Source organism: Montipora foliosa, chromosome 6 (assembly GCF_036669935.1).
Source record: "Montipora foliosa isolate CH-2021 chromosome 6, ASM3666993v2, whole genome shotgun sequence".
Taxonomy (NCBI): domain Eukaryota; kingdom Metazoa; phylum Cnidaria; class Anthozoa; order Scleractinia; family Acroporidae; genus Montipora; species Montipora foliosa.
The window spans coordinates 23,980,394-24,005,289 of record NC_090874.1 but is presented as its reverse complement, the minus strand read 5'-3'; the positions used below and the strand labels follow the sequence as shown (position 1 = coordinate 24,005,289).

The 24,896-nt window shown below is 40.5% G+C and overlaps 2 protein-coding genes across 2 annotated transcripts in view; one reads left to right on the top strand and one right to left on the bottom strand.

The window, feature by feature from the left end:
* LOC138007018 (adhesion G protein-coupled receptor A3-like) overlaps positions 1–9,735 on the top strand; it is a 42,141-nt gene extending 32,406 nt beyond the window's left edge. Inside the window, exons 14-19 of the mRNA XM_068853689.1 lie at positions 347–392; positions 788–903; positions 1,884–2,035; positions 3,239–3,504; positions 4,055–4,121; positions 6,328–9,735. Coding sequence (XP_068709790.1) covers positions 347–392; positions 788–903; positions 1,884–2,035; positions 3,239–3,504; positions 4,055–4,121; positions 6,328–8,986 — 3,306 coding nt within the window. The 3' untranslated portion in view covers positions 8,987–9,735. The remainder of the gene's footprint in view (positions 1–346; positions 393–787; positions 904–1,883; positions 2,036–3,238; positions 3,505–4,054; positions 4,122–6,327) is intronic.
* A 7,108-nt stretch (positions 9,736–16,843) lies between these two features.
* Positions 16,844–24,896, bottom strand: part of LOC138007017 (polycomb group RING finger protein 6-like) — a 21,011-nt gene continuing 12,958 nt past the window's right edge. Inside the window, exons 5-10 of the mRNA XM_068853688.1 lie at positions 22,367–22,426; positions 21,797–21,944; positions 21,634–21,664; positions 21,059–21,157; positions 19,712–19,792; positions 16,844–17,175 (exon numbers count right to left, since the gene is read on the bottom strand). Coding sequence (XP_068709789.1) covers positions 17,110–17,175; positions 19,712–19,792; positions 21,059–21,157; positions 21,634–21,664; positions 21,797–21,944; positions 22,367–22,426 — 485 coding nt within the window. The 3' untranslated portion in view covers positions 16,844–17,109. The remainder of the gene's footprint in view (positions 17,176–19,711; positions 19,793–21,058; positions 21,158–21,633; positions 21,665–21,796; positions 21,945–22,366; positions 22,427–24,896) is intronic.

The following is a 24,896-nucleotide window of genomic DNA, read 5'->3' as shown; positions in this document are numbered from 1 at the left end:
TAAGCTGAGGAAGACCCCCCCCCCCCCCCCTACCAGGCAAGGGACAGATGCCTACTACTCAAAACCATTTTGACTGGGCTGCTTAAATATTTGACTATTTCATATATCCTGCATTCTTAAGCACTTCATTAAAGAGTTGCGAAATACAAATGAACATATCCCTCACTCATTACACTTAACCATACGATGAAACCTTAATGATGAAAATCAATTTTAATTTTGCTAGAAACGAATGCTGAGGTTTCGTTTAACAATTATTGCGTACTTGAATCTATCCAAGGTAGATGAAGTTTGTTCGGCTGTTTCATCTAACGGATAAGCTATTGTTATTTTTGTGTTTGAACAGAAAGGAAAGCAACCGTTATCAGTCTACTGGAATTTCAGTGCAAATGGTGAGGCTTTGAAACCAAAATGTTTCATAAAGACCAAATGGGGAAAAACTCATTCATTGGATATTCTAAGGGAAACTGAGTTGTGTTATGTAGGCATTGCATGCGTTGTTACACAACGATAAATCGTTTCCCTAGTCTTCTCGCCCAAACCGGCCAAGAAGGGCCTTCACGCCACGCCCCTTCTGAGCGGGTTTGGGCGAGAAGACGGATAACATTTCAAACTAATCGCTTCCTTGAACTCTTTTCGAGTTAAGCATATTTCAAAGCTTCATGATCCTCGATTCTTAACCGAGTCTTCACCATCTTGAAGCAAAAATCGAGTATCGAGAATCCAGTCTATACTGTAAGTTTTGATCCTGTGGTACTGGATAGTACTCACCAAGTTTTGTCCGTAGGTGGGTTTGGTAGCTGGAAGGAGAATGTGGACTGCAGTCAAGTTTCATTTCAAGGCAACAGTACCGTCACGAAGTGCTTACAGCGTGTAAACAGTAACATCGTTGCTGTCATGATGGTAAGAAGCTAACGGGGTGAATAACACCTCAACCCACTCCACTATCGCGCGCGTTGTCAACCGAATAATAATAATAATAATAATAATAATAATAATAATAATAATAATAATAATAATAATAATAATAATGATAATGATGATGATGATGATGATGATGATAATAATAATAATAAATTCTTATTAAGCGCATTTCTATATCCCAATGCGCTTCTTCGACGCGGTCTTCAATACAATTCAGTCAATTCAAGTGTACGTTTTTTTTTTTTCCGGGAGACAAAAGGAAGTAGAGGAAATTAATTTTTGTTGAAATAATCTTGCTCATGCCAGCCCTGCTGCTAAGATAAGTTCGTGGTCCCCACCCCCTCCAAGATTGCATGACATTTTTCTTTCTTCCTTTATCTGCATCACAAGTGATTCCGGGCATTTGACTTGAGTATGTTATGGTAGGAAATGTTGCCTCCTTTTTAAACTGTTCTCATCCAGTGAAGAAATATCTTATTTTTTCAAACCAAAATTCTGTTGGTGTTAAATGTATATATCTTGAAATATATCTGGCCTACTAATCGCCCTGGGGACTGAATTGCTAAGGGCGCAGCTCAACGAGGTCGTACCAAAGGTGCTGTGCAGCCGGCTGGACGCTCGGTCTCTCAACACGACCCATGTATGACCTCGGAGCACAGCAGCGCAGCCAGATGGAATAAGTTGGGAGTCGATTTTGCTGGGGGACAAAAACCGCAGTGCCCGGAGAAAAACCCTCGGAGTAAGATTGAGATCAACTGACACTCAGCCCACATAAGAATTTAGCATGCGATCCTGGGTCCGTAGAGTTGGGAGGCACGAGTGTTACCACAGGGCCATCCTTACTCCTCCTTGTTACTCCTATTTGTTACCCTTCCTCGTTTCTTCTCCTTGTTAGATACTCGAATTGAATTTAAATGAACTAGCGTCAACTTTAACTCGCTTTTTTCCATCGTTTGTAGAATGTAAGCAAGCCAGGAGCGTCTGTGGAGACAACTCAGGGTGCAAGGTTCCTTAAGTCGCTCCATGGCGCTATGCGGTTTATTGTATTTGCTGCTGCCGGAATTGCTTCTCTGCTGATCCTGATAACAATGGTAACTTATGCAGTTCTGAGGTACGTAGAATAAGTTACATTATAACATGCTGAGGCGACCTCTCTATTTTCACGTCACTACTAGACTTTGCCATATTATTGCCAGTAATATTTCACCATAATGCTCCCATAGCTTCATGAAATGAACGAAAAAATCTGTAAAACAACTCCTCTAAGAAATTTAAGTTTTGCTTTTGAAAGAAGAATGCAGAACAGAGTTCATCCAGCAGTAAGCCGGTTATGTTAAGGATAAACCCATGAAGTATTTCATCATTACGTTGCATGTTGTTAATTTTTTATACATGGTTTTTTAATCAGCTTTATCGTTGTTTTTGCCTTGCTAAAATCAGCAAAATTACGCCATACTGCATCGTGTGGTAGTGCTTTTTACAGTTGTAGCTGGGTTACCTGGCCTAAGAATGGAAGCGAGGCTGCCTTCGACCCTGGGGTTGATACAAACCCTTGTGCTTTTCTGTCAATGTAAACTACCATCGCTTGCAACTACCTGTCCACACGCTTGACAAAAACATGTTCTGCCGGCCAGTCAAAATTCAAAGTTTTGACAATCAAACGTAAAAGGTTACCTGCCCACTTTGGAACGTTTTGGCGCCATTCCGCAAACACTTCACCGGAAGCAAAGTCAGCAACGCGTACGGGCATTTTGTCTTTTGCAGTTTTGAACACCTTGCTTGAAATTCCTACCTAGCTTATTTATTGTAAAGGCCATGTCTTGCCAAACGGCAAATAAATCAGCTGCGATCATTTGCGTAACTGGCGCCAAAACGTTCCTAAGTGGGCGGGTAAACTTTGAAGTTTGAGTGTCAAAACGTTGAATTTTGATTGGCCGGCAGAACATGTTTTTGTCACGCGTGTGGACAGGTAGTTAAGTTGCAAGTGACGGTAATTAGAATACACAATTTTTCAAAGACGACCAAAATTGCGCGAGCCATAGGCCTGGTGTATTACACTTTTTGCACTGTGTTACACTTGAACTGCACAGCTCTCAGCCAATCAGAATCGAGTAATTTTTTCATGTATATTATTAACATGATAAAAGCAGTGAAGTCTGTATCAATACAAGGTCATCGGCAGCCTCGCAGCCATTCATAGGCTAGATCACTGAGCAAACAACTGTACAATGGCCTATTTTCCAACGACCGAGACGTGACATGACTCGGAAAAGAAGTACCCCGCACTAATCATAACTTATCACTTCTTTTTCAGGGAGCTACGGTTCGACAGAGATGACGCGGCGATGTTGATGAATGAGTGCCTTGCATTGCTGGTGACAATTGTCGTTTTTGTGTCGGGAATCAATCAAGTTTCGAATAAGCTTGTGTGTCGCTCAGTTGGAGTTCTACTACATTATTTTGTGTTGTCTTCATTGCTGTGGATTGGATGCAGTGGAATTTGTCTTCACCGACTAATACGAACAGCCATTAAACCTGAAGAATACAATCCTGTTCTTAGATATTACATGACGAGTTGGGGTAAGTCTTTTTAGCCTGAATCCCTTCAGACCCAAAATAAACGGTTGAATAAAGAGCTTTATAATTAGCCGTAAAACGCGAGTTGGACACTACAGAAAGGGTTGGTATGAATTGTTATCAAAACAAATTGCTTTACATGGAAAGGGAAAAATCCTAGGTCGTGTCGTTCCTTATTGAACGGGCTTCAGGATTGGCCAAAAGAACAATAGAACGAACAAAGATAATGGATTTAGCACACAAAACAATATGAAGCACGACACTATACAGCCAATGAAATATAGTGTTCAACAAGAGGTGCGACACTAATTCCCACCCCCCCCCCCCCCCAATATATATATATATATATATCCTATTTTTCAGGCTTGGAGTAGGGCGGTAAAAGATGCGACGCAATTCAAAAATAACTTGAAAAGCTTTGGCCAGTCTTGCGGAGCAAACATTTGTTGTGGACTTTTCTTTTAGTTACTTTCTTTCTCTTTCAAATATAGACGTAGCAGGGCTTGGGAAACTTGACTGTGGGATTCTTGTTGATTTCTCCGTCTCACTGCAGGTATACCACTTATTATTTGCGGAATCACCATTGCTGGTAATGTGGAGAATTATCAAGTCGAAGATTAGTAAGTACAGTAATGACCTAGAAACCAGTACCTAATGTCTGCGTTCCTGATTTGACGTTGGATGCCCAATACATCCACAAGCCTTGTTTTCAAAGAGGCTGTGCAGCAGATTTTCTTTAGTTATACCAATTACTCGTCCGTACTCGCTATGCAATCTAACCCAGAACTTATCTTTAAACTTAACAAATCAATGGGTCGTGACAATTATTAATTAAGCAATTCGAGGTCTTTTCCATGTTTACGTGGCGTCGTCTAAACACGAGGGGGAATTTTGGAGAATTCGAGCCGAGACGCAGTCGAGGGTTTGCATAACTGTCGAGAATTCTCCCAAATCCCCGAGTGTTTCCCACTAGCCAATCAAAACGTGCCTCTAACAACACATAACCAATCAAAATTCATGTGATGTCACAGCCGTGTTTATATACTATCATCTATTGACCATTGAGAGTGCGCGTACTATCCTAATTATTTTATAAATGTCTGTCAAGCATACATAATAATTTAAGTTGCAAACAACAGAGATAATTTTTCAAAAACTGTTCAATTGCAATTCATTTTAATCTTCTTGCCTATCCCTTGAGACCTCCTTTTGTATATTTGCTGTTTTATTCAAACCTTTTTCCATTCTTTAAAGTAGGTATTTTCACCTTTCTCGTGATTTGGTTGCGAAATCCCAGTCCAGGGCTCGAAATAATTTCCGAAAAGTCTCCGGACACGATGACCGGCCAAATTCATTTTAGCTCGGTCACGTACCGTTTCTGGCCTGTCAAATTATATAAAAATAAATAACTCTTAAAACATGGGCCCATGAACCAAAACTGGCGTTATATATTTCCAAAAAAAGTTGTTGCTTAGAGCTTATAGCACTTTAATTTAAAGCACTCATTGTCAACAACGGTTCTTGTTGCTTCAGATCAAAGTTCCGCAAATGACAATACACAGCGACTTGCTACAACTGAAACAACTGAACAGCATGGAAATTTTAATTTATTTCATTTTCAAAACGATCAAATGTGACCGGTGAACTTGACCGGCAAGACGAAAGGTTGACCGGTCAACTCCAAAATCAGTTCGGACATTGTCCGTTGACCGGCCGTTATTTCGAGCCCTGCAGTCGCTGAATTTGGTTATATTTTCTGACGCAACCCCTTAAACTAAATTACTTTCATTTACATTAAATCTGATTGCGAGCACTTTGGGCAATTTCACGCGATTTTCCCAAGCCTTATGGAAACAACTGTTATTGGTTACGAATAAACAGACAAAGCGAGGTTTGAAGCTACAATTCTCAATTTTGGTATTGTCCGATGACGCCGTAGATCGGCGAGAGCTTTGAATAAAACCTGAACTTAGAAAAGTTGCTCAAGGCCCCATTTGACTTCATGATTCGTTGTGGAACATGGTACTGAGGGAAAACAATGAACGCTTATTGCGATTGCTTATTTTTTTTTCTCAAACGAGAACTCCTACTCATTATTTTTTTCATTCTCTTGGATCCTCCTCTTTATGCTTACAGTTTTCGAACAAACTTCATTTTTAAAAAAATCTATATTAATTTAGAAGCATTTGACGCCAGTACTCTTGAAAGGACACTAGAGACCACCATCAGAGTTGTATTTAAAGGCCTTACCTGGTGGACTTAAACCTTTTTCATAAAACACACGAGAGTTTTTTTCTCAAAGCTGTGTCTGTAATTCGTAGCGTAAACCGACGCACCAATCATGTCCTATATAACTGAAGTTGCAAATAATTTAATTGGCAACTTTGGGTAAGTTAGTTTAAAGTGAGAACGGCGACCTTTTGTAGCTTATTAGTCGCAATCGTGGAAACGAAAACAATTAGGGAACGTTTTTTAATGAAAGTTTTATCCGTAAAGAATGACCCGGTCGGTTAAATGGGGTTGACATGCCTGAAGGTGAACGTTTCATTTAAATTGCTTTAGTAAGAGCTTTGAAGAAACAGTTGAAAAGTTAAACGATGGATTAAATGTATCTTGGCAGGATCAAAACGTGCTTTTTAAGTGATGACGTTTTGAAAGGTTTTCAGCCTCTCACTGCTGCAGTGGGTAGATTTGGGAAATTTTGGCAAATTTCCAAATAGAGGTAGCCTCAAAAATGCCACAACTGAGGACAGACGAAGATCAGAAGTACTGACTTGTTCATATTTCTTTTCCTTCTAAGTTTATGTTTTAATCGTTTCTTTGCAGTTGCTTGTTGCGATCAAATCCATTCTACGGGGCGTTTGTTGGTCCAGCCTGCTTGATAGTACTTATTGATGTAATCATCTTTCTTCGCTTGTCAAACTTAATCAGAGACAGTTATGATAACAATACCTTGTTACAAATGGAATCAGAAGGCGATGGAACAGAAACTGTAGCAGAGGAAAATGCATTGGTGATTCAGCAAAACACGTCGCCAACCGGACAAGAAGAGAATGTGGGTGGTGTGGATAAATCGGCTTTACCAGACAGAGTTGAAATGGACGACCTCCTAAGAGGGAACTGCGTTATTTTATTGGTTACTGTTGCAAACATTGCTTTGGGAATATTGTTGATTCGTTACCGGCAGAATTTTGCGCTTTATATCACTTTTCACTGCTTGTTAGCAGTAGCGCTTATTGTCTTGGGTGTGGTCATTTTTTTCTTCCATTGTTTTAAAAAGGAAAGGTTTCGCTTTCTGTGGCGCAAAATTTCTTGCAAATGCCGCTGCCTTCTTGGAAAAAGGTATGAAATTGAAGGGAAAATCCTTCAAGCTGATGATTCAGATGATATTCCAGCGAATATAACCGCACAGGATTCCACGAGTGGTGGGGTGGAACAATTTCCTGGCGAGGAAATTCATGGTGCCAAGAACTTGCTTTCCATGGGAGACGGTGATTCTTTGTCAAATGTATCTTTGCCATCTTCAGCCGCCATAACACTCAACAAACAGGTGGTTGATTTGCCAGAAAAAGAACTACAAGTTGAGAAAGCTGCTTCAGTGTCTGATAAACAGTCGTGGGCTTCTGCTCCTCTTCCCTTACAATACAAACCCCGAGGAAAGCTGCTGAAAAAATCTGCTAGTTATCGACACAGTTATACGGAAAAGACGTGTTCAACGCCTACCATAGAGGAATGCCGTAAAGCCCCGTTGGCCCCACCAGAGGGGACTGCAAGCTCTATTCAATCCAGTCTACAGATCGCTACTGATACAGCGTCCAATGTTGCTCCGTCGGACGGACCCGCGAGCGCTCGTGATGCTGTGGATACAGTCAATAAAAACGTGTCATGTTCCGCGTCTGAGGTGTCCATTCCTTTGGAGCCTCCTGTCCGTGGTTTGTCATCTCATGGCTCAGAGGGAGTGCCCCCTCTCCCACACAGGAAAACCCACCCCGCTGTACCTGAAGTCCGAGATAGTCATCATACGTCAAGACCTCCAGGTATTGATCAGGAGCTCATCGATCATTATTCGATCCCTGTGGGCGCAAACAACATCCCGCGCCAGATACCCCGGGATCACGTAGTTGTTCGTGAGCGGTATCACATTCCTTACGAACCACGCGCGGTCTCAGAGAAACCACGAGACCACTATCGAATACTGCCTCTGCCAAGGAGCGGAAGGGAACATTATCTTGCACAACCTGGTCGTGATCAGTATGATCATCCGCGGGATCGACCGTCAAGTCCAAACTTGGATAACCAGTATCAGGCAGCACCAGAAGAATCGAATCCAGGGCAACCAAATTGTGATGTCAATCAAGTTCCAACTCTAACTCATCGACGGTCACCTTATGAATACTATCGCTTCCAGTATGATTCACTGGCCTCGCCAAGAGCGCAGGATTTGTGTCAGAGGGCACTAGATCAAGTATCTCCGCGATTACACGACAACTATCAAGTACCTCACGAGCAAAGTCCAGCACACGGACAACCTGGCAGTCCAACGGGAACTCCACGGTTACATGAATACTCTTATATATCACCTGAAAACGTTCGCCCAAGATCACCTGACCCTAATGAACCAAGCCTTACTCCAAGGTCTTCTGATCACAGTCGTGTGGCACATGACGCGAGTTTTGCTCGAAGGCCACGTGGTCAACATCACGTTGTACCTCTTGATCACGTGACAAGCGATCAACCCAGTGATAGACCTTATGAGATTCTCCTGACTCGTGATCACGTGAGACGCGATCAATTCCCCAGTGAGCGACTTTATGAAATTATCCAGGCTCCAAGTGACCAGAGTTCGGTTCCAAGGACGCACGAGCCCAATGAAAACGAATGTTTCCGTGATCTTTCTCAAACTCCACATGATCAAAACGTAATAAATGAATCTGCTCGTGTTCAAGTTCAGGAAAGTGTGGAAAGACCACGTGACCAGTACGCTGGGGAGGGCCCGCGGGAGCCACCACAAGCTATAAATCCTGATGAAAAGTCAACGTCAACCAACCAGACACCAGGCGTGTCTGTTGATCAGAATGCAAGTAGACCTCAAAACGGTCCCAGTGGCAGTAGAGAACAACCTAAAGGAATACGCGTTTCACGCCGAAGGTCACGCAATCCCTATCAAATTGCGCGTGACATTCATCAAAACCTTGGTATTGAAACGAGGCCGCGTGACAGGCAGTCACGTCGGCAACATCGAACACCTCCTGCTGATCACAGCTCTCAGCCGACAAAGACGTACAATAAATTACCAGTGTCGAGTACAGGCGACACGCCAAAAGAGCGGACCCCGCGGTCATCCATGTCATCCTGGAAAGAAGATCGGCAAAAATCCGCCAAAAAAGAGTGGACTAGTGATATGCCGAAACCGGCGGTTTTTGTTCCTTTGCCTCACTTAAAGCGTTCCACCCCTGAACCGCCACGGAATGAAACTAGTGTATAGTTGTCACTGGACGAAAAACAGACAGCCAATGCCAGTACTAGGGCATTGGGTTCAAACTATTTGCTAAATCACGAGAACATAGAAGGAAATCCGTTATCCCCTGTCTCTTTGAGGAAAACAGCTCTCAAACAGATGCTAAGGAAACTGTGAAAGACCGATTTTGTTGGTATTGTGCCTATCTCGTTGACGGAAGGCTGAGTTTGGGAGAATACTCTCATAAAAATTCAAAACGATGGGCTGATCGTTGGCAAAAAGAGGCTGCTTTGACTCGCAATGTTTAATTTTGTGCATTCGCCATCTTATTAAGGCGGCCAAGAAGAAAGAGAAGTTGATATGGTCGTATGGCTTAAGTCACACGTATCCGCATAGCCATCAAATAACATGCGCTGCGTTACATCGGACATGCCGCCATAAATGTCAGTGCAAAAAATACTATGCTTGTAAAAAATCTTCGCGTATACCGTGCATTAGCTGACATTGTAAACCACTGAGCCACCGAATCGATACAGAACGATTTTAATGCTTTTTAATAAACAAAGGGGACTTTTAAAGATTATTTTTGGCCATTTGTTGCATCAGTTCCTGTAAGAAGTAGTGTATTTTAAACAGGGAACAAGAAGCGGCTGTAGGGTCAGTGAAGATAGTGTCACAGTTGATGCCAGTTGATTCAAGCCATTTTGAACCAGGAGCCATCTTTGTTTTATTGTTTAACCTAGTGTGTTTTTTAAATAAAGACAATGAATTAACAAGCCACAATTTGTCATGGTATCCCTGCTCATTGTATCGAAAATATCATTTACGACAGGGTTCGTACAAAGTCTTGAATTCTTGAAAAAGTCTGAAAATTTGCAAACCAGTTTTCCAGACCTGGAAAAAGTCTGGATAATTTTTTGGTTTCAAAACTGAAACAAGTGCTCTATTACTAAGTGAATATTTGCAGGTAGTCAAATCTTATTTAAAATTTCGTCTTTGCCGAAAATATTCAATCACAGACCCAGAAGGCTCAGATCTCTCTTACACCAGCACTGCATCGTGGTTATGTGGTTACTGTATGTTCATAGAGCACCATGGGACAAACTATATATGCTAAACTTGGGTCTGGAAAAAGAAATTAGCATTTTGGAAGTCTGGAAAAAGTCTTTGATTTTGCAACGAAAACTCTGTGCGAACCATGTTACGATGTAATTTTATGTTCCCAGGTGCGTCTTGATCTGAAAATAGCTACATATTTAACGAGCCGCTCTGAATTGCTAAAATAAGGAAAGACTGGATGCGAGCAGCAGACAGGAGGGTGAGAAAGGACCACGCGTTTCCCTGAGCCCACTTGATGGGTAAATTTGGGTTTGGATGATACGAAATGACACAGGTCACATTCCACTGTGCTACAGACATAAAAACAACATCAAAAGTGTTTCCTAGCCCTAATCACTCTACAAAAATGTTGTTTCAGGTCTAGGGAGATTTTTTGGCTTAGTTGTTCATAACTGGAGCAAGGACTTCTAGTGTTGACCTGGGGAATGTGACCTCTGTTTTAGACCCGCCTCCGTTCACAAGTATCCAGATCTATTCGTTCTAGCACCCAGGACTCCTTCGTTACTACTGTCAACAAAGCATGCGCCATCAGGCGTGGGAGTTGGCGACGAGTCACGACTAGAATGAATACTCCAAAATAAGGCGAGACACTTCGTGACAAGTGTAACAGTTGGTGACGTTATGTGGCAATACTTGACACCCGCTTTGGCAGATAAACAACACTGTTTAGGCAGAGAATAACTGCTGGGTTAGGCACTGATCTATAGTGATTAGGTCTTAGCGCCGATTCGAAATGGTTAGCTTTCATAAATTGTTGTGATGACACCATATTTAAACTTTATAAAATTTGGTAAGATGATATGGTACTTTATATGCACAAAACTACGAGTCTCGCCTTATTTGGGAGTATCCATTCTCGTCACACAACCGTTGGCGACAAGAAAAGCGACGGCATTTTGTTCAGCGGCCATGTTGAATATTTACGCAGTAAAGACTGGATCTGAATTTATAACGTCATAATCCGGTTACGTGTGGACCAAGCCTTAAACAGGTCTAAACTCGAGGACACACTTGAAAAAGGAGTTGCATCGCGCTTTGCTGTTGTTCCAACTTATCCAAGCATGGCTGATAATTCAAGGCAGCCATCAACATTAATAGCTTAAGGGAGACAGAACTCGTCAAAGAGATCTCATTACTGGGTTGCCAGTATGGCAAACCCAGTCGGGATCTGCGTTTCATTTGTTTGTTTTCTTTTTTTTATTTTTTTATTTTTCATTTTTTTTCCGTGTCGGTAAAAGTCTTGCCTGTCACTCTCCTGCTAAGTGGTGTCTTTGAGCATAGAGCCTTCTGCTCGTATTTTCTTAGAATAGAGAGGGTAGTGGAAATGCGTAGATTTCTCTGTTGGACACGGTAGAACGATAAACTTAACCGGCAATGGCGTCGAAAGTCATGTAACGCGAATGGCGTTTTAGTGGATCTTTGAACAAAATATACCCTTATGAAGCTCAATAATGGCAAGTCAATTGGATACTGAACAAGACAGGCGGTGGAATCTTAAAGGGGCTAGGTCACGCTGTTTTAGGTAATTTTGTTTAATTTTGTTAGTTATGAGCTCTAAACGTCAAATTGGCAGAGCAAGAGTCTTTCATTTACAAAATCACGGCCACGTAACAATTGAGAATAATTTTCCAGCTGTTTAAATGACATTTTGATATAAACTGATATAAATTTGAAAAAAGGTGGGCCGACGTTTTTCAAATTTACCCAAATACAATCCATATCAATCCTCCCCAGTTTTGTCCATCCTTTTCCCTCCTTAGCTTTCCTGTGTTTTGTTTGAGTTCCTCTATAGTTTTGAGCCGTTATTTTGTTATTTCAGTTAATTCTATGACCATTTGATCAATGCTGAAATTGCCTAAAATTGCGTGACCTAGCCCCTTTAAAAGCGACGAGTAATGGACTTCGACAACAATCTGTCGCCCGTCGAGCCGAAATCAAAGTGAACTGCATTCTAAGATTTTACCAAGTGTGCTGTTATGTAGAACACTGAAACCAAATAGAAAATTCTCCGGTAATTTATGGGTTCAACAAAGACAGAGAACGAATCGAACACCTTAAGGACGTTCGCGCGAATTTTTTCAACATTGATTTTCTTCTGAAACTTTTACCACTGTAAGATGATGAGTTAGTTATGTCAGAAATGTAAAAAAAATGGGGGGTCACCGACTTCGTTTTGGAGAGAACATGTCCGGAAAAACACCCAAAATGTGACAAAATCGGGCTTCGTTATCGAATAAGGCCAGTGTCTGTAAACCCAAATATATTGCAATTAAATCTTTGAAGTGATATCTTCTCTGCCAAATATTGTTTAAGTGGACTAATTAAGTGAATTTAGTCAACTGGTGAGGTTCCCTTAAACATCAAGTTCGCATTTAGCGACCACAGTTTCACGCGCCTTGCAGCCGCAAGATGGAAGGATTTGATGTCCCGTGAGCAGAAATCTTGAAATTTTTTGAACTTCCCACATTGATTTTTTGTTCATTTTTGGACAACGTGGAGATAATTGTAAATAAAATCCGTTTCTGGAAAGAAAAATAGGGGTCACCGAACGTCCAAGACCGTTAAATCCAGGCAAAGCTATAGCAATGGCCTTTTGCCCTATCAGTTCTCATTTTATTACTTAGCGAGCGCGCTCGTGTATGACGCGGCGTGTGCATTTGCGTGCGCAGTAAGGATGCGCAGAAACAATTGGCGCGAATGTCCTTAAGTGGATCTGTGATCAACTCTGCACAGTCTTCAGGTAAAAAAGCTTATCGTCTATTTTTGTGCTTCATTATTCAAGGAAAAGGTTCTTCATGGAAACGGTTTGATCCTGAAATTTTAGTTTGTTGTAATATTATTGCGCATATTTGACACGATTGAGTTTTTTCTCTTCACGGACGCAATGAAATAGGAACGGGTTTTTGCCTCTAATAGCAAATATGTTGTTTGTTTCAAAAAATCGTTCGCTGGAAAAGGTGGCCTTTATGAAATTCATCATGTTTTATGATATCCGAGCTTAACTGGATAGTTTTTATGGCAATAGTAAAGCATTTTCGTGTCAAAATGACGTTAGCGTTTTTCTGTTGTGCTAACTTAAGTAAAGATAAATATACATTCTGCCTCGTGAGTTTGTTATTCTCGTTAACCAGCAATGGCGTCGAAAGTCATTGCAACGCGAATGGCGTTTTAGTGCATCTTATGTTGTTTGTTTCAATAAAATGTTTCGCTAGAAAAGGATTCTGTGATATTTTCTGCCTTTGTGAATTACAATATCATGTTGTGTATTGAATTTTCGAGCTTAAAGTTGAAACGTGATACCGGAAGATATTTTTAGTATTGCCTGTAAGCAGGAAAGGTTTCACGAAAATAAACAGGTCTGTTGGAAGCATGCTTAATGAGCCCCCAAATCAGCCAAAAATTGTGACGCCGGTGAATAATAAAGTAGCTGCTATTTCCAAAATGATGGAATTACCTGGTGATAAATAACGTCGTCTTGGAGAGTAAATTTTTGACTTTGCAGAAACAATGGTCAACCTCACTCAGAGTTTAAGCGATTGTGATCTTTGTTTTGAATTCGCTCATTTATTGTCAAACTTTATAACTCTTGACAGAAAAATTAACTTACGAGAACCCGGTATCTTGCCATCATTTGACACAGATGCTTCACTGTTTGGCGAGTAAACATGCCGCGGTAACTTAATCACGGCGCCCGCTGAATTCTGGCGATGTCACCTTCCATTTTGCGATTTATTTGTGCAACCAAAAGTACAATAATAAAATTGAACGTAGAAAAAATCCTCCAAAATGTTTGTTTTCATGTCATAAATATGTTATTCTAGAGCGACCCTCCTGGAAACTTCCTTCTGCTCTTTCTAAAAACTGTGTATCAATTTACTTTTGCATCAATATTTGTTTTTGCATAAAGTGCATTTGTTAGCGTTAATAGTATTTTCGGTCCAATGCTTCTGTTTTACGAAGGGATATGGTCACCCATCCAGATACTAACCCAGCCGGATAAGACATAACTTTACTAACTTTTAGTATTACAAAGCTGCTCAGAGGGTACGCTTAAACTTGTGGTGAAAGAAGTTGTGGGGGAGCTTGAAAATTATCAACATGTCAGCCCAGAAGCCAATGTTTCTCGATTCCCATTTATTTTCTTCAATCTTTCTGGGTTCAGGACTTTGCTAGTAACCACATGTCTTCTCAGGTTATTTACCCAAGACTTCTATCATGGCACTACAATGATAGACAATACCAAAACAATATCGTGCACTGTTAGAACTACATATTACGCAAGGACGACTTGAATCTCCTGGAAGACAACACACAGCTCAGTTGACATTTTATATGGAATAAATAACTGTGTTACGTAACTACCACACGTAAGCAATGCGAGTTTATTTTTTCTAAAGAGGACAGGAATTTCTTCTTTCTGACAAATGATTAATTAATAGGCCGGTAGCCAGGTTTTTAACCTCAGAAAAGGATCTGTTTCGTCCTACGAACGTGTGAGGACCTGTGAGCCAAAGGGCCTCTGCTGGTATGGCTTCTGGGTGACCCCTTAAATGGTCTTAATAACCCCCCAACTAGAAAAAAATTGTCTGAAACGCTGCACGTACCAAAGGCTACCCAGTGTACCCTCACGGAGGGTCTAGTTTAGGAATAAAAGTGACCGAAGATCTACAAAACGAAACCCATAAACATTGGCATCTAAAACATCGCGTATAGATTGCAGTTGAAGGCTTTCCCAATTGCACGAATTATAACGGAGCTCCGTAGGCGTCCACGCATTTTCTTCGTGTTGAAGAAGCTGATGGGCAGTGCGGCCCAGTGGTTAGGGCGCTTGCCTTGAGATCCAGGGATCCCGGGTTCAAGACACTTTCTGGTCACTAGTTGAATTTGGTCCTGGTAGTCTCTGGTTCAACTTTTCAGCTGCACTTGTAAATAGCCAACTAGCTTGCCTCCGGCCAGTTGGGATTCCTAACAGTTGCTTTTGAATGTTCTGTTCTGTCGTAATTGTGTTTCACTGGACCTGAAAAGCCCCATGGGGAGTGGTCAATTAAGATTTCGGTAAAGGAAAACGAGGTGTCCGGGGAAAAATGTATAGGGTCAGACTATATCTCATATTAAAGCTAATAGATTGAATTATTTGAATAAAGTTTTAGTTATTTTGAGGCCTCAAACTCAGAACGAGTCTGCTACAGAAGACGCTCGAAACGTCACCTTTTAGAATCTCTGTACGGTGGCCAATTTACATTATCAACTCCGTTGATAAAACCAAATTTTTGTATGCTACAGAAGCTCCTGCCCCTTCACTTTATTGCGAAAATAACCGCACTTTGTTGCATCTTAGTCACAGATGAATGCACTCCAATACCGTGTCCAACCGTATTTTTGATTTGTAAAGAATTGAAGGAAATATCACGCACCCAAGTCGAAACTCTCATCTCACACTTAATTTGGGCAGAAAAAATTCCATAAAATCAGTCTCCGAAGGCAGACGAAAAATTCCTCTCACGGTATTTGGGGTAGTACAATCATCTATTAGAATTGAAAATTTGGGAGCGATTTCTTAAAACCAGTCGGGACAGGAGGTCCGGGAAGTTGTAATTTTGGCGTCGAAAGAAACCCCTAGAAAATCGAGCTTGAGGATTTCGCGTGCAGATCACGGTCTGCTGAACAACTCCGCCCCCTACTTGAAAGCCAATTCTGCTGCGCCAATCAGCGTTAAGGCACGTGTTAAGGTAGCAGATCGCCCGTGAAGGCTGTCAATCTTTTCACGCGTGATTGACATAATTCGTCAATCATTTTCGCGTGCAGGTTATGGAGGGAGGCAAAGAATAGCGGTTTTAAATTTTTTTTTTTCTCGGGGAAAATATTCATCACAGCCCACCGATTCAAGATTTGCAAAAACAAAAAAGGGCCATGGGTCAACAGCCCATTCGGCTTCGCCTCGTGGGCTATTGACCCGTAGCCCTTGCAGGCTACGGGTCTAATTGTTAAATAGCACCTTTCGAGTGCTTTATTAAGCGCAGGGGCACCTTCAGATAGCAGGGTATGCGGGGATTAACCTTCCTCACTTAGGGGCCGACTGCATGAGGTGAGCCAGCCTGGCTTGGGCTAAATTTAGAATATGTCATATGAAGAAAAGATAACAACAACAAGAAGTGGAAAGACGTTTGTTTCGCTAAATTGTTATTCACCATTCTACAATTTAAAGAAGCCTCAAGGTTTGCTATTTTATTTATCCTTTGTTTATACGTAAAAAACCACTACATTTGTATTCCGTGGGCCATTTTGCTCTAAAGTGGAGTAATGTGGTTAGAAATCGCTAGCCGGGCTAACCGAGCTGTTCCGGTGAACGCGATTACATGGAAAAATCTCAGCCCGCTGAGCCGGGATCCTGGCATCGAAATTCCGGGATCTCGGCTCACCAGGGTGAGATTTTTTCATGTAATAGCAAACTTGATTTTTGGTCTTTTTCTCAGACGTTGTGGGATCTCGGGTAAACGAGCCTGCCCGCCTAACCGGGCCAGCCCGGATCATGTAATCGGCCCGTTAAAGCCAGAAAGTGCATCATCGACTGTTAAAATGAGTGACGCATGCACGAGGCCTTCGCAATTTCTTTTTCCAGCTTGATTCTCATAAATGGATTGAAAATTTGAAAAAAACATTGATAATGTTAACAGACGTCGCGTATTGGAAACCATCCTCTACCAATGCATGACAGAGCCAGGGACAGGCTGAAAGGTCCTAACCAGACAGTTATAAGAGACAAAATGACAGTGGTGTTTTTGTTTTATTGGTTTCTCTTGTTTGCTTAAAACCTGTTGTTTCTTGAATGTGCTTCATAAGAAAAAATTGTGAATGCCGCAAATCATTTAAACGACATTCTCCAGAAGTAATTCAGGAAACTTTAAAAACAATACTGTTTTGCAAGAGTTTTTTCTTACAGGTGGTGTACTTCAGTTTCCTTTCATCTTGACGCAAACCCTGTTGGTCGGTATAATTTCTTTACGAGGACATTATCTGCCAGACAACTGACGTCATGTAACAGTATTCTCTGTTCTGTCCATTGCCCGGTAGTGAAGAACCAGTGGCGACGACTGCTCCTGGTGGAGAAAAAAAATACAATTCAATCTTGACAATTCTTTGACAACTCTAATGCAAATTTCAACTATTTAGCAAAGGGAAACGAAAATCCGTGGCACAGTTCATGAGCTGGAGGGATCTGAAATTCAATTTCCTTTTTCACTTCCACGGATTAATTAACAATTCTTTCATAAGCGCGCGTTGTATATGAGATAGTGGCGAGTCTCATCTCCAACAAGCGCGAATGGAATAATTGTTTTATGAAATTTTCGTTCAATTCTGAACCGCCTAGGACTCTTGGAAATAAAAGCCAATCAGTTTCCAGCTTGGCAACACTTGACGCAATCAGTTTCCATATTAAGTAATATGGTATATGAGCTGATAACCGTGATTGAGTGAACCAAACATCGTGGCTGCAGTATCTTTTAATCATATAGGTAGCATCTGCAACAATTTGCCAGCAAAAGTTCATCTAGCTGAGGATCTCGCGACTTTTAAAAAAAGATCCCTCTGAAATTATACTTTTCTCTTGATGACTGTTCTAAAGGCCCTTCCTGCTCATTACGACGCGGAAATATATAGCGAAGATATCGTCACTTATTGTCATTAATGTGCCAACCAGAGCCTCATTGGCTGTCGAAACAAAGGTCTTTTGTTCCTGTGGTTGGCACATTTGAATAAACAATGTTTGTAAACAGATATCTTCCCTTTAAATAGATCTTAATTGAAAATTTTATATCTTTTTAGATTTCTACACTCATCATATCATTCGTAAGTTGTAAATAAGTATATAATTATTTCTGCTATTGTACACAATTCAGTTCTTCCTTCTACCTTTTTTTCCGACCGATCCTTTTTTTTACGAGAGCGTTTTAACGAGTTACGACTCCTATCTGAGCTCCCCGTGGCTAAATAAACTATGTCCATGTCTATGTCTGTGTCTGTGTAACTTTTGTGCGCAATGTGAGCGACATTCGTCAACTGGCTTGTTAAACCATAGCTACTACTAACTATGGTCAAACCAAAAAGGTGAACGAACTTGAAAATTGAAATAAATGTAAGTTCTCAAAATTGCACGATTAAATGAAAGTTCTCCTGGCAGCACTGATCACTTCCCACATTAATCTATACCCCGCACTTGAAACATAAATACGAAACCGTAAGAACACGGGTGTATTTCGTGATTTACGGGGACAACGTTTTTTACGGCTTATGAAAAACATTACGAGTGACCATTAATCACGAAATGCACAGGCAAGTTCATACGATTTGTTATTTATTATAAAAATTACTCCATCGCTGTGTTTCCACAGCAACTTTCGAATTCCTTTCTCTAACCTATTTATGCATTCGTCATTGACCAATCAGTAACGTGATATTCGGTTGAGTATATAATTAAGTGAAGCTATGATCCTCGCGGTTATGGACGCAATTTTAGAAATTGCGAAGAGAAGTCTGAAAAATTCAGGACTTCAACGAGATTTGAAACCGTGACCTCGCGATACCGGTGAGACGCTCTAACCAACTGAGCTATGGAGCCACTGACGTTGGGAGGTGGTCATTTGGGGCTTCATAACTCAGTTGGCTACAGCGTCGCACCGGTATCGCGAGGTCATGGGTTCAAACCCCGTTGAAGTCCTGAATTTTTCAGGATCCTCTACGCAATTGCTGAAATTGCGTCCATATCTGCGAGGATCATAGCTTTACTAGATTTCATATCCGCAGTTCAGTATATGCTTCATTTCATATGTGACATGGAGTTTCCAAAGAAGACACGAGAGGGAGTATCATTTCGTTCAGTATATAATTAGTATACTAGTCCATGAGCCCAACAAATTAACCTGCTGCCAAATAAGCGGCTCCATGGCTCTGTTGGTAGACCATCGCACCGGCATTACACAGAGGTCACGGATTCAAAACACGCTGAAGCAACCCGAACTTTTCAGGTGTCAATAAAACATGATTGCTTTAATGGATCACTTCGCTCTTTCGAACTTGTGAACTGTTTACAACTCAGGCCCCAGTTGTTCAAACGATGGATAGCGCTATACGCCTGATAAATCATTATCCAATAGATGAGTCATAGTGAAACCAATATTGCGCTACCCAGTGGATAGTGATTTATCCGGTGGATAGCGTTATCCACCTTTTTAACGACTGTGGCCAGATCCGTCACGTTCAGCTACGTTTGGGACCGCAGCAGTCGCGAATTCTTACTCTACCTGGCCCCAGTCGCTCAAACGATGGATGGCGCTATTCGCAGGACAAATCACTATTCAGGGGATAAGTCAGAGCGAAACCAATTGCGCTATCTAATGGATAGTAATTTATCCAATGACGTTACCCACCTTTTGAACACCTGAGGCTTGATCGATAAAGAGGATCTGAGGAGCTGATGATAAATGCATGGCGGCGCAACCGATCAAGAAAGAATGCAAAGCAAGTAAAAGTCGATGTGAAAGTCTCGCCTTCTGGTCAAAATAGAAACACGGACGTCTGTAGGGTACGGAATTTTTTTTAGGTGAAAGATTGCTTCAAAGAGAACTTAACTGTTACCTCTTGAGGTGACAGATTGTCGCTGATATCCTTGAGAGTCAAATCTCTTCCCATCTCTGTTTTATCATAAAGGATTCCGACCTGAAATATGAGAAATTATCGCCCTTGTTATGAATCCGATCACAAAAAAGAGCAATAGAAGAGGATCAAACATGTTAATCAAAACATTGCAAAATCTAAAATATATAAAGAATGTACTTTAAGATTACTAAACCTAGAAATTTGGGTAAAGAACTCTCGCTATATTTCCTTTACTTTTTTCTTAAGTCATCACTTGTAGATTGTACTATTTAATGCTGATGTGAAGTGTTGTAATAAATATTGTTGTTCTTGTTCTTGTTGATTGGTTTACTGGATTTTCTCCGCCCTTTTGATTGCTTTTGTCATTCAAATGTGCAACCACAGAAACAAAAGAGACCATTTATTTCGACAGCCTATGAGGATCTGGTTGGCATATTAATGACAATAGGTGACGTCAACGATATCTTGGCTATATAGCACAAAGCGTCTAAAGTAGTCTGCGAGCAGGTTCTGTCTTTGCGGTGGAAAGGAGAGCCTGTCTGCAGACTACGTCTAAAGTAACCTATTAACTAGCCCCTACCACATTAATAGATCTAGACATTGCCTTAAAAAGTGAATGCGTAAAAAACGTAACTAATAACATTAGAGTTATTAAACGTCCACACAAAAGAACATATATGTTCCTCAAAACTACTAAATGTATTATGTATGTGGTAAACAGACATCTATAAAACTTGATTTCAATATTGCCCCATCTAGAAGCGATCCTAGAGCGTGTAAGTGATAATAATGTTATCACCACCAACGGGCATCTCTAGTAACTGCTGGTCTGGAGAAAATCAACGCTTGATGGGACTCACACAGTCGTGAGTACAATTCTCAATCATTAATTGTTGTCCACAACAACAATTAATGATTATCTAAATTAGGCTTGGGCCGAGCCGAATTTGTCCTTGTGACTAACACCTCACATACCCACGGCCTGCTCCCGTTCTGGCCTTGTAGCTCAGTCGGTAGAGCAGCGGTGATCTAATCCGAAGGTCGTGGGTTCAAATCCCACCCTTGTCAGAGTTTTTCTCTGTCCTTGTGTGGGCCCCAATTCCAATGCTAGGGTTGATCTCTGATGGAATAATTGGGTATTAAAACTTCACAGTAGTGTTAGGCCTCACTCGAACTTGGATTCATTAACAATTCTCAATGTTGAGCAAGATTTTCGTTTCAAGCTTTTTTGAAACTGCTCAAAAAAACCTCATGATAAATGATCTTAAAAACAATTCAAATTTTTAATAAACTAATACATGTACAATGGGCACAATTAATTTTTACCATGTTTTCAGATTCCAATTGCAGCTTGGCAGCTAGAAACCTCTGTAGCAGTCCAATAGTGACCTGTGTTGAGAGCCTCATAAACTTCTTTTGCAGTGGCTAAAAAGGAAAACCTCTGACTTACTCACTGAAGAATTGTTGGTCACTTACATTTAGGGCATGTACCACTTATATTGACCTTGAGCAAGGTTGAGGAAGGAAAAAACAACCAATAAATTGGATTGGTTTGGCCTCATGCTCTGCACCCAGTACCTATCACACTGTGACCACAGGCAGCCCAAGGTCAGTGTGGTAGCTAAATAAAGCATTGTATTGCAAAGGTTTGTCACAATATTGTTCTAAGATGGTATTTGACTCATCCAATTCTCAATAAAGAAGACTTGGCTGATGCAGTCATAGTCATACTGTTTGTTGCCTGTCAGCTGGCCAGTTTTTTACCGGATCAAAATAATACTTAGTACATGTACGAATTGTTTACGAATCAAATGAGTTTCAATGAAAGTTCAAATTAGGTTGTCATATATACAGCTGTCAAGTTAGAATTTTAAAAGAGGCAGAGGTGTATTAATTATCACCTCAATTCTCGCAGGTCCACCACTGCCATCCCTGCAAATAAAGAAAATAAAAAGTGACAAATTAACAACAATGCTTAATGACCAAAAGCAAACGATTCAGCCAAGAAACATAAACATAAACCTGCAACTTAAAAGAAGCCACTAAGACTGCACCATTACTCACCGGAATGTTTCAAGTTGAAGGGAAATTTGTTCATTCGTGCGATGGTAGCTCTTTCCTATCTTTGCTTTGTTGCTGCATACTTTTGGTACACCTGTCTTTTGTGTTTTCACTGACTTTGATGACCCTGATACAGGCAGTGGCTGTGTAACTTACAGATGTCACAGAGAACAAGGCATAATGAGCACAATCCACAAACAGATTACACAATGTCATGATTTATTATCATTCGTATAAGAAACAAATGGCATACTTCTCAGAGTTTTTTCCTCCTAAATTTAGTTTGCATTAAGTGTAAACCCATATTGCGTTTTGTCCTTACTTTCCCACATGTGCTCAAACATATTATTTTAATTAATGTCTTGACCTTCCCAGTTTTTTTGGATTATAACAAGCCAATTGTGGTTCAGAAGACAAGCAAAAAAAAACACAAAGGCTTTGGGGATTAATTCTCTCATGAAGCTTCTCACCATTACTTTTGCTGTGTGTAGCTGCTGGCTGTTTGCAGCATCACTTACATGTACACGTACATGTACATGTACATGTACATGCCAGTGGTAATGTACATTGTACCTTTTGTAGTTGGAGAGAACTGTCTTTCCTTATAGAACTTTTGTTCTCTGCGCTTTTCCTCTAGAATAAATAAAACAACACAGCAGCAATATTAACAAAAAATATGCATACCGAATTAGATAGTCACAAATAATGTGAATAATATTTTGACATAATGAAATTACATAATAATAACATGACGAGACGCAGCGGGGTCTATCTGGAAGTATCCTGATGGAATGCGGGGTTTTTATCCCCGCATTCCTTTCATACTTGAAATTCGGTACAGTGGTGAATGTAACACTTTGAAAGCCCAAGGCGTTAAAGTCTGCCTTCAAGCTGTCAGCAAATGTCTTGTTAACGAAATTGGTTGACGTTTATTTCACTCAGCAGACACATGAAAATTAGAACTTTAACGATGGAAGACAACAGAGCTATTACATGTTAATTGAAAGTGTCGTTCGTACCAACGTTCGGACGTGACTCAGGATCTTTAAATTAGAGACTCATCTGGTTGTTGGTTTTCGGGTTTTATATTTTGTCCAAAGAAAGGAATTTACATAGCAACGACAAAGGGTTGACTGTCGAGAAAAGCTGCGAGATAATAAAAATTATGCGATTACTAATACACTTACACATACAAGCGTAAGCGTGTATCCCAAGGGAAAAATGTCACTTTTTGTTCTTTGCCTTTCGCCTTTGTTTAACTCGGGTGCCAGACTGAGGGGAACTTTGAAGGGTCTCTCTCTTGATTCTTCCAAAAGAAATCTAAGACAATTTCACTCTAAAACACTCTCAACAAGCATGCCAGCAGACGAACGTCCTGATTTGACTTGAGTGAAATTCTCAACTGTGGATCGCGACTTGACAAGGAGATAATTTAAAAACAAATCGAGAAGCAACATTTTATTAATGCTCTTCGTTACCTTTGTAGTTTTTATACGCCGGTGCATACAATCATTGCTTTTCCCGTCAAATATTTATTTCGACGCCGCTAAACCACGCTTTCATTTTTAATTACTTGGTGGGTCATGAAATGCCACGTATTAAAAACTTGCAGAACCTAAATGACATTAGGAAGTACAATACGCAAAATGAAGGAGCTACACCAATGCGTAAATTAATTTAAACACTAGCCAAATTATATGCAGCTTAAACACGTCTTCGTCTTTAATTTTGCTCGGTAACATAATAAATCGAATGTTGTGGTTCAGCGTTGTCTCTACTCCTATCGACAACGATATTAATCACAGTGGTCACAATGTTGACCTGTGATGACGAATATCGTTGTCTATAAGAGTACAGAAACCTCTGAACTACATTCTATTTCTTTTTTACCACAATATTCAGGGAGGAAGGCATGTTCGAGTTTGGATTCGAGATTATTCATTCAACGTCAAAGTAAATGTTTATTTCAGAGCGTGCCCAAGATCAGAAAAAGAAAGAGCGAAGCGTTGTCAAAAACTTGCTAGCAATATGATTGGTTTATTTCCCAAAATGACGCGAACAGCGTTGTCAAGACTCTTAATTAGTCAATCAGATAGCGAGATTACTGGTATTTGTTGTCTTTTTTTAATTTCCTGCTATTTCGTAACACTGCTTCAAAAAGTACATTATAAAAAGGGCATTTCGTTGGGTGCCTCGAAAACGAAGAACCTAACACCCCGAAAACTCGAAAAAAGTAACTCAAAACCTTCAACCCTAGGCTTAAAGTTGGTTTTTAGACCTAGAGTGTAACAGTGTACATCCGACGGGAAATGAAGGTGCCCGGCCACATGTGGAGAGTGGTTACTCAGATAAATATGGCGGATCGCCTAGCTTTCACTTTGAAACAAGTTGTAGGGAATGAAAGACTTGAACTTCGCTTGAGGGGACTCAAAAAACCAACTTTAGGCCTAGGGTTAGCCAAATTGAGGGTTTTGGGTTACTTTTTCGAGTTTTCGGGGTATTCGGGTATTCTTTTTTGGGACACCCCATTTCGTTTTCATCATTGACAAAAATTGTATTGCTTGTCTGCAAATTGCTCATCAGCTTGCATTCGATTAAACTCATCATTGTCATAGTTCAAAATGAAATTTGGGTTAAAATCATTTTAACCCAGTTTGATTCTTCATTTCCTTAACTCAGTCAAGAATAATTAAAATTGCCACTATAAAAGAAATAAGAAAGTAATAATCAGGAGAAAATAATCATCATCCTCTAATATGTACTCAGTATATTCTTCCTAGAAAAACATATCCGAGCAGGTGTGGTTGTATTTTATCACTGCCTAAAACTACACCTAGTTTTTACTCAGATTAACATGATTTACTTATAGAAATGTCGTAAATTGCAGACAAAAACAAACAGATAACTCCAATTCAAAATTAGTGCTACCAAAAGCTATTCTCGATTTGATGCAGTACACGTGGGCAAAACGCCTTAATGAATATTAGTAACTTTAACCAATATTGCAGACATCATCATTAGTAACCAAGCTGTTACATCAGGATAGGGCTGCTTAAAATCAACAGTAGCACACTCCGACGATACATCTGGATACCACTATCAA